At 43.3% G+C, this 11,876-nt stretch overlaps 1 protein-coding gene across 2 annotated transcripts; it reads left to right on the top strand.

Annotated features, from left to right (window-relative positions):
• Window positions 1-90: 90 nt before the first annotated feature.
• Window positions 91-8,461, top strand: CUNH19orf12 (chromosome unknown C19orf12 homolog). Of its 2 annotated transcripts, none has more exons than XM_005426255.2 (4): window positions 91-249; window positions 1,815-1,948; window positions 6,155-6,331; window positions 7,390-8,461. In XM_005426255.2, the coding sequence occupies exons 2-4, from the start codon at window positions 1,930-1,932 to the stop codon at window positions 7,650-7,652; spliced, it is 459 nt and encodes a 152-aa protein (XP_005426312.1). In that variant the 5' UTR covers window positions 91-249; window positions 1,815-1,929; the 3' UTR covers window positions 7,653-8,461. The 2 variants fall into 2 exon arrangements, with proteins under 2 accessions (XP_005426312.1, XP_030917164.1); XM_031061304.1 differs by having other exon boundaries at window positions 1,841-1,948.
• Window positions 8,462-11,876: the final 3,415 nt, after the last annotated feature.

Genomic DNA, 11,876 nt, shown 5'->3' on the forward strand with positions numbered 1-11,876 from the left:
GCAGCGCTGCCCAGGGAGGGAGCGCCGGGGGAGCCGCCCCAGCGCCTGCGGCCGAGCCCGGAGCTGGAGCTAGACTTGGACCTGGGGCCGTGGTTCGCTGCGGCGCTAATGCCCCTAAGGACCTTCAGGCCCCACTGAAGTCCCCTTGCGCTGCACAGAATCCCCGAGTCATTGTGGTGGGAAGGGAGCTCTGAGATCACCCAGCCCAAGCAGGGCCACCCCGAGCAGGTGACACAGAAACGCGTCTAGGTGGGTTTTCAATGAACATCTCATTCCTTGTTTCTCCAAGTCACATTGCGGCTGGAGCAATGCTTCAGCAACAGTAAACCTGAAATTGACAGGAAAATAAATAAAGAAACAGCTATAGTGTAATTAAATTTCGGCTATTTCAAAGGATTTATAATTACATTTTATGCTCAGTCTCTTTTAGTCATAACATTTTTAATAAATTTTAAGGCATTCAGAACATGTTGATTAATTTTAATGAGATGAAGTTCTATGTTTTTGCAATGAGTCAGGGAAAACATCTTTCATTTTCAGGCTTAGTTCCGATTTTGAAGATATCACTGGTGTGTGCTGTGCTAAGTACCTCTACAGCGGAACAGCTCTGCTATTTGTGTTTCTGACTGTCATCTCTTTCCTCTTTCTTAACTGAAAGTCTCATTATTGGCTTCAGTATCAGTTAGCTGATGAAAGCGACCTGTAACTTTTTTGAATACAGCCTTCAAAATGGAGAAACTGGCTAGGAAATGTGGGGAAAGAATAGCTCTTAGCTTATTAATTAGAAGGACAATGAATGAGGTCTATAAAAATTCAAGGGCAGAAGGAGTTATGGCCAGTCTTTCACAGATGCTTTGTAATGTAGCAGACCAGGTAAGCTGGGTATCCTAAGTGCCTAGACAGGTTAGGTGCCAAATTTCCTGTTATCTCAGTGGAATGAGATCATTCCCACTGAATATTTAGCTGCATTTTTAGGCATCTAAGAACCTTGTAAAATCAGCTTCTAGGTCCCTACAAGTAGTTTGCTCATCTAATGAGTGAATTTGTTACCTCTTGTGTTAAATAAATCTATTAAGTGCTTTGATTATATTACATGCTTTGATAAATACACAGAAGAAAAGCAATGCTCTTAAGGCCTCAGTTCTTGCAAAACTATATTAAAATCCTCTTTTGTGCATTTCAATTGAATTCAGGTTGTCTAGCAAATACAAGAGTTTCTTATCATCTCCTCATATAATGGAAACTAAAAGAAATCTGAGTAAATATATAGTCAGTGACATATTATTACAGTAAATATTTTTAGATATAGTGAATCCTTGTGGTTGGGAAAGAAGAGTACCAAATGCTGAAGTGGCAGTGGCAGTAAGCATATTTTAACTATTATGCCACCAAGCAGGAGTAAACCCTATCTTAGCAAAATAAATGAAATTTGTAAATGCAGAGCAGGTTCAAAACTGGTATATTTACTGGCTGCTGATGCTAGTCATGATTTTTATCAGACAGGCCACCTGCTTTGCAGGTTCCAAATACTAGACCAGGCTGTAAAGGTAGGATTTTCAGAAAGTGATGGTTTAGCAGCCAGATGCTTCTCGTGCTTACAGGATGTGTAGGCACCAGTGATGAGATAGTCCTCCTTTGCAGATGGACTCAGTATCTTGAGTCCCTGTCTGTCCACCAGCTGTTACTGAAATTATTGATGGACTTCTGGCCTGTTCAGTCCATCAGGTGATGTTGTCCTGCACACTGTTGTTTGTGAAGTTGTGTTCTTCAGTCTGTCTGAGTGTCTGAGTACTTTGTGTTTGGATTTTCTCCAGTGCTGTTCTCAAATTTCTTATAAAAGGTTCCAGTTCATAGAGAGCTGTTGCTGTACAGTTGAAACAGAAGAAATTTTCACCTCACATTCTTGTTCATCACCATCTGGTGTCCACCATGATACGGACAGGCACAGGTAAGAACACTTATCTCTGTATCTTCCCAGTGCTTTGGAATGTGCTGTGTGGGTGGGATTTTGTGCTGCGTACGTGCACATGGCAGAGATGTTCCCTCAGTTCCCTCCATGAGAAGCTGCAAGGAGCAGTGAGGACAGCTCCATGGTGGGGCAGGCTGCTGGGTGCTGGTGGGAATGTCTGCTCTGTGGGCATTTGGGAAGAGGCTCATTTTTCTCTCACTGGGATAGTGAGTGCAGGGATAGAAGGGCTTTTGCTTGTCTGAAGTCATCATTTGGTGAAGGGGGAAGTAGGCTGATGAGATGGGAATGTTAACCTGGGAACAGCTGAAATGGGGTTCACACCACTGAGTTCACTGGGAACCCTCTTCAATTCTTTGTATTAGCAGGACTTTCAGTGAGTGGGGTATGCTGTTGTTGTTTCAATTCTTTCTATGGCATTTTTCTTCTTAAGAAAACCTGCTGGCTGTGGGTTCAAAGTTGAGATGTTGGAACATGATGTCTTTGGACAGGGAGAGCAGGAGCCTTGCTCACTTTGTTCTCCTGTCCTTGGGCTGAAAGTGAGTGAGGGAGCATCAAGTGAAGTACAGAATCTGAGACTGGGGATGAGTATTTGGGAAGACCACAAAGACACAAAGAGAGCAGCCATCGAGCTGCAGTAGAACAAAACCATTGCACAACAGAGCTTGGTTTGTCAGCAGCTTCATGTTCTGGAACTCTTGGGTTTGTTTTTTTTCTTGAGGTGCTGAAGATTCTCAGTACCACGTGAAGTCAGTAGGAGCTGTGGAGACTTAGCACCTCTGAAAGCTGCACACAGTTTTATGGATGTTGACATTTCTATCCCTTCATTAGACCAGATCCAGTGGTTTACAATCCTGGTGTTTCCTAATGTCTGGGTGAATTCAGTAGGGAACAATTGGTTGCTAGAATCAAATTGCACATTAAGTTACTTGTGAGTTGCACCATCAGAGTTTGTAAATGGTTTTGGCTATCATGTGATTGTACCTCTAACACACAAAGTTTACAGCTCCTTCTGTGCTGTTCTGGGGTAGGATCCTTACTCCTTTGTAGCACCAGTGGCATTCTGCAACATGCCTGTCTTCCTCTTCTGCTTGGTTGTGATTCTCATCAGTAGGTTGATGTCAGATGCAACTCTGTGCTCCACATTCTTGCAGTTGGCTTCTCACAGGCTCCCAGAGTGTTGTTAGAGGTTTGGAGCTGCAGAGCTTTATAAGCCTTTTGTTTGATTTCCTGAGCGAGCTGGCTGGCTGCTGACAGTTATTGAAATTGGTTTTTTGGTAGGGGCTGCTTGTCCTAATAGCAGGTTAAATGCTTTTGTGGTGTCTCTGTGCTGCAACTTGTTAGTGTATTGTCCAAATATCCTTTAATGTCCTGGAGTGTGTGGTGGAATAAATACCCGCTCACTGAAAATTGCCTGATTGACCATCTTGATTCTTAATTGAATTTTTTCAAAGAATTCATAATTCTGTGTGCCAAATGTAGGAATCTGGGATTACTTTACACGTTAGGACGTGGTTTATGTTTCAGTGGCTCCCACTAGTGCTCTGTATGTAAGTTAAAAAAAGGCCAACCTTGTTTGTGCTGTGCCTCAGGTACTGTGTTCACTAATGTTCTCTGCTGCACTTAAATTATAGTAAATATAATAAGAGATCATAGAAATACCTGTAAGTGTTTAGAGAAAATGAGTGCTCCTTGTGAAGTCATTGAGAGTTTTGAGTGTGATGCTCGCATCCAGAATTGAGGAGGACCCACTCTGCTGTGCAAGAACCCCGTTCAGTCAAGCCAAAAGAGCCCAAATAAATGTTAATTTTGCAAGTGCAAATTTCCTTTGGGGGAGTTGTGATGGGAAAGAAATTATCAGTAATTTACTATGAAAAAACTACTTTCAGTTTCTGGAGTCCCAGTAAGTTTCTGTTTTATATTGAGGATGATTGATGAGTTCCAAATTTGCCTTGCCACAAATTTGTACACCACCAGGCAGCAGTGTGATGACCACTTGCCTTATGGCCTGGCTATTTTTTAACTTTAGGTCAACTGCTCTTTAAAGGTAGTTATTAAGGAGTGTTTTGTTTATCCAGAGAAACCAAGGGTAGCTGGTCACCTTTGCCATGTCGCTGTGAGGACACCTTGCAGTATTGGCCCTGTGGAGGATGGCAGTGCAGGTGACTTTGGGCAGCCAGCTTCAACCCAGTGCTGGAACCTGTGCTTCAGCTGCAGGTGTCTCTGCACATAAAACAGCATTGCACATCTGGTACAATCAGATTGCTTTAGGAAATTGTAGCACTTCCTCCGCTTGAGGGGGCAAAGCTGATTGTCAGCTCTCCAAGGTGTGTTGTCCCACCTGTGCTGCAGAGCCTTCATCCTGGATGGCTTTGTGTGAGACATGGACTGAATTTAGCCCAGAGAGGAGATGCAAATTGTTTTCAGCGCTTTGGGTTAGTCTGGGACATGGCACAGAGGTGAAGCACAAGCACAAATCAGTGTCTGAGAGGAGGGAGTGAATCCTGCAGCACTTCAGCCTGCTCAGGGCTGCTGTGAATGGCACTCTGAGTGGATAGCTGCTCACCTTTGGTTAGAAAGGTGAAAACAAACACTTAATTGTCTCTCTGTCCAGGCCTGGCAGTGGCTGCTGTTCCAGTAGTGTATTTGGGGGTTTTTCCCCACTGCTCTAGGACAGGCAGAGCAGCCATTTGTTCATTCCTAGGAGCTTGAGCCCCGTGGAATGAGAGAATCTGTAACTCTGGGAGCAGAGTGTGTGGCTCTGCTGTCACTGCCCAGCACACTCTGCCACTCTGAGCCACTGCTGGGTCAGCAGCCTGCCAAGAGCCCAAAAGCAGAAGTGGTAAAATTATGAACTTGGATGTTTCCTTGAGACTGGCACAAAGATGAATGAAGTAGTGAGAAAAATCAACTGTCGGATGGATTTCCTGCTGTGCCTCTTTGCAGCTATGGAGCATATGTGGTCCCTTCCCAAAACCCAGACCTTTCTTCAGGGTCAGCAGTGCCATAGATGACTTGCAGTCAGCCATTTTAGTGCAGAAGAAAGCTTTCTCTGTTGCAGTAGTTAATTTTTAATATGAAAAAATCATGACATACCACTGCACATTAACTTTGCACTGAGGAGATCTGTTCAGGAGAGACTGTGAAACAGGTTGGCCTGGGCTGAGAAAGTATTGCACACACACTGGGATAAGAGGTTTTCTAGGCTCTGAAAAAGCCCCAAATGTTCATCAGTTCTATAGTGCTGACATTACATGTACAAGAAGAAATCTGCAACTTGTGTAGATGTGATTTTATTTTTAATCCCATTGAATACTTTTTTTTTGTTTGTTTTTAATTATCCCTGGAAGCCCTTTCCTCAGCTGGTGTGCAGAGTGGGAATGATTTATGTAGTGAGCAGCAGCAGCAAGTGACTGAGGGTGAGAAGTTTTGGTCTCAGAGTGCTTGTTCTCAGGGACAGGTCTCTGCCTCTTGCTGAGGACATGGGACAGCATTTCACAAGCTGGGGTCCTGTGTCTCTGCTTGCTCCTTTGTGAGACTCTGCTGGCATCTGTGCTCTGAGTCCTGACTGCCTTCTCCATCCAGCCCTACCTTTCTGCTGGTCTGGCTCCAGAGCAGCTGAGCACTACATGTCCCAGCGCCAGGTGTCTCCTCCAACACTTCTCAGGCACTTCTTGGTTGCTACAGTCAGCCTCTTGCCTTCAGAAATCAGCATGCAAGTGTTTAAACATGTAACAAAACAGGCAGAAGAACTGTTATGTGAAAATAAATGACAGATTTGTGGTAGAAATTAGGACAATGAGAAGATACCTGACAGATGAGTCAATTATAATCTGCTAGTTGTGGTAGAGTGAAGCTTTGTCTTTTTCCCAGAGCTGTGTGTGATGCTGAACACACATGGGAATTGCTCAGGCCAACAGCAATGTACTGAAGAATCTGATTCTGTAGAATCTCTGAATTTGTTATGAACTCATTCCTTTTCTGGTCTAACGTGAGATCTCATTGGCATTTTTGGTAACCTTCAGCACGTGCTGCACGGGGTGCTTTTCTGAGAATCAACAAAGAAAGCAGTTAGTATTTCCTGTGTTTGTCTTTGACCACTAGGCTTATCTTCCCATCAAGTTCATTTAGCAGTTAGGCTTAGTCTTAGTTGCAGTGACCAAAAGATAACATAAACATTTTGTGCAGGATTTGGGGACGCCGGGGTGCCGCTGCGTGTTGATGATGTGATGGCGCTGCTCAGCCACGTTGCCACGGTGAAGGGCATGAAAGCTGCTGTTGCCAACTCTGGCCGGGGAGCCATGCTCACAGGGGCATCTGCCTTTGTGGGGGGCATGCTGGGAGGCCCTCCTGGAATTGCTGTAGGTGAGTGTGCTTTTTTTAGGAACGAGAGGGTGGTTAAATCTTAGACATCAATGCTTCTAGTGGCTTTTTCGTAAAGTGCCGCTAAATCGGTTATTGATGTTCTCATAAAACTCCCTTGAAGATGAATTCAGCCATCAGAGGCTTTCAAGTATTTCTGTGCTATCATGGGAAACATTGCTAACTGAGTCAAAGCTGCAAATTCAGAGTTTTTGTCTAATGAAAAGCTGCATCCCTGGGAGTGCATAGATTACTTTTTAGGAGCAGTCTCTGGGGTTGGCAGTTTTGGTGGCAGGGTCAGTTCTGCCACCTCTCCATTGGGAGGGTTCTCTCTCTCTCTCTCTCTTTCCTGCCTTCATTCCATCTGTCCATCCATCCCAGGCCATGTGTGCTCCAGGCAGTGCTGCCCTGTGGATTGCTGTGCTGCACTCACACTGCTGCTGGAGGGGAGCCCTGCAGGGCTGCTGGGCTGCTTTCTCAGCAGCCACAGGCACATCATCCATCCCTCTGCTGTTATCCTCATAGCCTAGGAGCTTCCACTTACCCCAGCATGTCTTGTCCACATGGTAGATGAAAGCCTGGATGTGTCTGATGGGCTTGGTCTCCAAGCACCTGCAGGGGTGGCTTCAGGTGTGTAGGACACTGCAGTGTGTGACTCTTAAAGAACCAGAAAGCTCTGACCACTCTGGGAGTATCTAGTAAGAGACTGGCACTGCTGAGGCAGTTGTTGGTCTGGTGTTTTCCTTGGGCAAGGTTTTATTGTGCAGTAGAGCTTACCCTAGGAGAGCGTCCCAGGGACTGTTTTGGTTCTGGTTTCTAAGCTTGAAGCTATCGGTGTTGATTGTATAAGGGGTTTCTTTATGGTAGTTGTGGATGTAAAGAGCTTTTAAAATCCTTTTTGATGCTTTGAAAACAGTGTATAAACTTGGTTAAAGCAGATACAGATAACAACTCTATGTTGATTTCTAATTGTGGTGGGAACATTGTAGGTGAAGGCTGAGGAGGGAATTCCAGGCTTTCACATTAACTGATAAAGACTGGTGATTCATTGTGTTTCCTAGGAGGAGCACTGGGTGGATTGCTTGGATGGATGACTTCTGGACAGTTCAAGTCAGTCCCTCAGATTTTAATGGAATTGCCTGCTGCTGAGAAGCAGAAGCTCTGTGCTGAAGCCATGGCTGTTGTCAAGAACTTAGACTGGACTGATGCTGCTCAGCTGATTGCTCTTGTAATGTCAAATTCTGCTCTCACGGAAAAAGTATTAGGAGTGCTGACCACTTACCTTACCCATGAGTTAAAAGCACAACTAACATATGGAGAATAATCCTCTGCAGAGCAGGATTTTTATGCTGGAATGCATTTTACTCCCATCGTTGTAAATCTTCAACAATTGCTAGTTATCAGTACTTATTATAAATATATGCTGATCTAAGTTTGGGCTGTTAGGTTTTGGTGTTTGGAGGTTTTTAAATTTTTATCCTTTATTGTTATAATTTTGATTTGTGTGGATTTGTAAGGATAGTATTAGATTACTGCATTATCTTGACACAGACTTGCTATGTAATTTTGGATTGCTCTGCACTAGGACTAATTCAGATTGCTGAAGGGAATCATGCTGTTCTTAGGCTACTGTGTCACTTGTGAAAATTTTCAAAGTCATTTTGTTTTATTTAGGAGACTTAATTCTGTTTGTTTAAGTGCTTTAATTTTTTTTTTTTCCCTGTGAATGACATGTAAGGTGCCAAAATAGCTGGGGCACTGAAGAATTTTACCTGTTGTTGTTTCAGCCCTGCAAAGGAAAGTTTTATAAGGGAGTACATTACTGTGAACTCAAAAGACTCAGTCCATGTTTTGTCACTTTTTTATTGTAATTCTTGAGTTATCCTTTATGTAAGAAATGAAGCAAATACTTAAACAAGATTTCAAGTAACAGGAAAACAATCTGTGAACACTTTCAATTCAGTTTTCACCAGGCTCCTGTGCCCTGGAATGGGAGGGTGGGACATTAAAAATGGGGAGGTGAATCTGCCAGTTTTATATGAGCCCCAGCATGAAGGTTGTCGTTTGAGCATTGGTTTCTGGGCTGAGTCTGTACAGCTGGTCCTCTGTTTTCATTAAAATCTTAATAAGAAACCTCCTAGTGATCTGTGTGTTGCTTTAAATGACAGGAACACTTCAGGAGCTCAGGCAGGCCTGCAGCGGGCAGCCAGCAGCTGGCAGCAGCAGAGCTGCTGGGCTGGGGTGATGTGCCAGCTGCATTGTTACTGTAAGCACCAAATGCTGTGGTGTCGAGTGTCCCAGCCAGTTGGTCACACTGGGTTTCAAGGCGCTCATAAGGCAAGTTTGTAGGTAGGAAAATGTGCAGTTGTGCCTTCTTTGTATGTAAAGACACAATTGAAACTGTTCTGCCAAGTTCATTTTTTTGCCTAAAGGTCTACCTGTGTGTGTGTGTGATGAGGTTTTTATAAGGTTTAAATGGTGAAGCTTTAAACTGAAAGCTGCTGTTGTATGCTTTTGGTTAATTTACTTCTGCAGGTACCATTCGCCTTTGATAAATTCAGTGGCATGCAGGACAGTGATTGTTCTTAGCATTTGATAACACTTTTTCAGTGATGTGAGAAGGAGGTGAAAAAGAATGGTAAGTGGGCATTCCTAACCTTGTCAGTGTTTCATAATGCCAAACCTGAAATCAGTGGGGTTTCAGTTTCATTGGCAGATTACACACACTGCAACTTTTAAAAGATTTTACAAACTATATCCATCTTAAAATACTTTTTTTTATGAATCCAGTTATTTTTATTTTAAATTTTCTGGTTATTTCATAAATTCAGTCTTTCCAAATCAGCACACTGCTAGCCATGGCAGATGATTGAATGATCCAGTGGGATGGAGTTGGCATCCTCTGCTCAGCTGTTCAAACCCAGAATGAACAGAGCTGACAATTGATTGTGAAGCAGGCCATAGGAAAAATGGGGGTTCCAGTTCATCTCTAATAGTATTTAATATTTAAACATACCTTTACAAATTTCAGTGGTTTCAGACTCAATATTTTGACCCCCGTTTTACAGGTATTCATAAATTTGGGCCCCAATGTAGATAGTGATTTGGTTTTCATCACTTGTACCAGTGTAATAGACATGGATGGAGTTTAGATCATTTTACTCTGGTCCTCTGCTCTCCTGTGATACTCTAAGAGTATTCTTTGCAATGCTTTTTATTACACCCTCAGAAATTGTAAACCAGTTGGAACTACTCTCTTAGCCTTCACTGTGGTATAAAAGGGGCATGTATTAGATGGATGCCAACAGAACTCAGGCCCCAGTAGTTCAGAGTTCTGTACAGAGCAGTCCTAGCTCGTGTCAAACCCCACTGCTGCTCAGCTCCTCAGAAGCTTTATGCCACAGAGGAGCATGCTCTTAGTCATTACAATAAATTTAACTTCTAGAGATTTTCAGATGACTGGAGTAGAACCAGAAGAAAGGATTTTACTTCTGTTTGTTCTCTATATCTTTTTTTAACAATTTGTTCTCTGTATCTTTATTTAATAGATGCTCTTGGAGCTCCTTGGAAGGTGGCAGGTTTTCAAAGTGGTAGCAGTCAGTTTGCAGACTGGTCTGAAACACATTCCACTGCTGGCAATGGAAGAACAGAAATGAGCTCAATGCTCATCTCATGTGAGTTTGGGCTTGAGAGAATGAGGAAATGACCACTCCTGCTGGACACCCTGATATTGAGGGAAAATGAGCATGGCAGCCACAAAGATTTTGTTGTTTGTGTTTCAGTGGTTTCTAACAGTTTATATTGCTGAATGCTGCAGGAAGAGCAAATTGCACCTTTCGTGCTCTGACTGCAGCCCCATTGCTGTCATATTGAGGTCACCATGATATTGGTCTGTAGCCTTGAGTGGGAATTTGGGTGAGTTAAAAGCATCCTTCAGCAGATTTGATCATCTGAGGGAGCAGAGCAGTTGCACAAGAGTGCTTTAATATCCATCTGTTGCTGCTCTTTGGTAGAGACATGGCTGTCCACCACTGCAGCCCTTGCTGGTGCTGGAAACAGCCACAGGCAGGGGATGGCATCTTCTGAAATCCATTCCAGCTGCATAATGTCCAGGCTGAGTGTGAGGTACCGCCATTGCCTGGGAAACGAGACAACACAGTGCCAGCAGCTTTGGGAAGCAGCTGAAAGAGTCACTATGGGGAGATGTACATATTTATATAAAGAAACCATCTGTGATGCTGGTTATTAACCTGGTTTGGTTATAGATGTGACAGAATCAAGCTAGGTTTTCACTGGCAGATGGTGTATTTTTTAGTTAAAAATTCTTTTTTTTTTAAATTGGAGTTTTTTAAGCTTTCTGATTTCAAAACAGAAAGCAACACAAAGTGTTCTGTTAGCAAGGACAGGGAATATATATGCTTTTTTAAAAGGCAGTCCTGAATTCAGATACAGACTAGTAAATGAGATGTGCCATCTAGTGGCAATTAGATTAATTCTTAAACTCAGCCTCTCAAGGCTGCCTCAGTATCTGGATAACACAGTTAGCTCCCTTTTTCTATGGAAAGTAAGGTTGCATTCTTTTTTTTTTGCTCTTACTCTGTCAAATTTCTAGCTTTAGTGAATTTGTATTAGACTAAAAATATCAATCCAGCTACAGCCTAGACTAAAATTTATATGCATTCCCTGCAGAAGACAGCACAAATATTTACTGCAGCTGCATGTCACATTTAATTATAGTGAGAAAATACAGAATCAGGCAGAGGAGGGCAGTTTACTTCTTGATTACTGAGGGACAAGTGGATTTTGTGAGCTGAGCAGCAGCTGGATTGCAAAGGCACATTGTCCACAGTGGAACTGGCAGCCGGTGAGGAGTTTGTTACCTGCAGGGCTGCATTTCTTTGTGCCCCACAGAGGAGGGTGGTTCTTGGCTCAGCCTGCTCACATCTTATTTGTCACATCATCTCTCACCTCTTAGTCAGTATGAAAAGTAACAGGGACTGGCATTCCATGGGCAGCTTTTCCAAGTCAGCCTCTCTCCTTGCAGGGCTGCAGCACAGTGTGGTGGTGTTCACAGGGCTCCCAGGACGAGGGAAGAGATGAGAGTCTTGACTCCATGTTTCAGAAGGCTGATTTATTATTTTATGATATATATATTAAAACTATACTAAAAGAATAGAAGAAAGGATTTCATCAGAAGGCTAGCAAGGAATAGAAAGAATGGAATGATGATAAAATCTTGTGACTGACCAGAGAGTCTGAGACAGCTGGACTGTGATTGGCCATTAATTAGAAACAACCACATGAGACCAATCAAAGATGCACCTGTTGCTGTCCACAGCAGCAGATAATTACTGTTTTTCTTTTCCTCTGAGGCCTCTCAGCTTCTCAGAAAAAATCCTGGCAAAAGGATTTTTCATAAAACATGTCTGTAACACACCCTCACCTCCAGAGGGCTTTGGGCAGAGCATTCCCAGAGGAGCTGCTCTGCAGGGCTGCTGCAGGAGGCTGCTGTGCTGCCCCTGTACTGGAATAATTACCAGTATCACTG

This window comes from Geospiza fortis, unplaced genomic scaffold (genome assembly GCF_000277835.1).
Source record: "Geospiza fortis unplaced genomic scaffold, GeoFor_1.0 scaffold79, whole genome shotgun sequence".
Classification (NCBI taxonomy): domain Eukaryota; kingdom Metazoa; phylum Chordata; class Aves; order Passeriformes; family Thraupidae; genus Geospiza; species Geospiza fortis.

Coding starts and splice junctions, on each gene's coding strand:
- CUNH19orf12 (XM_005426255.2), top strand. Junction 6,332..7,389: donor CCCTCCTGGAATTGCTGTAG/GTGAGTGTGCTT, acceptor TGTGTTTCCTAG/GAGGAGCACTGGGTGGATTG.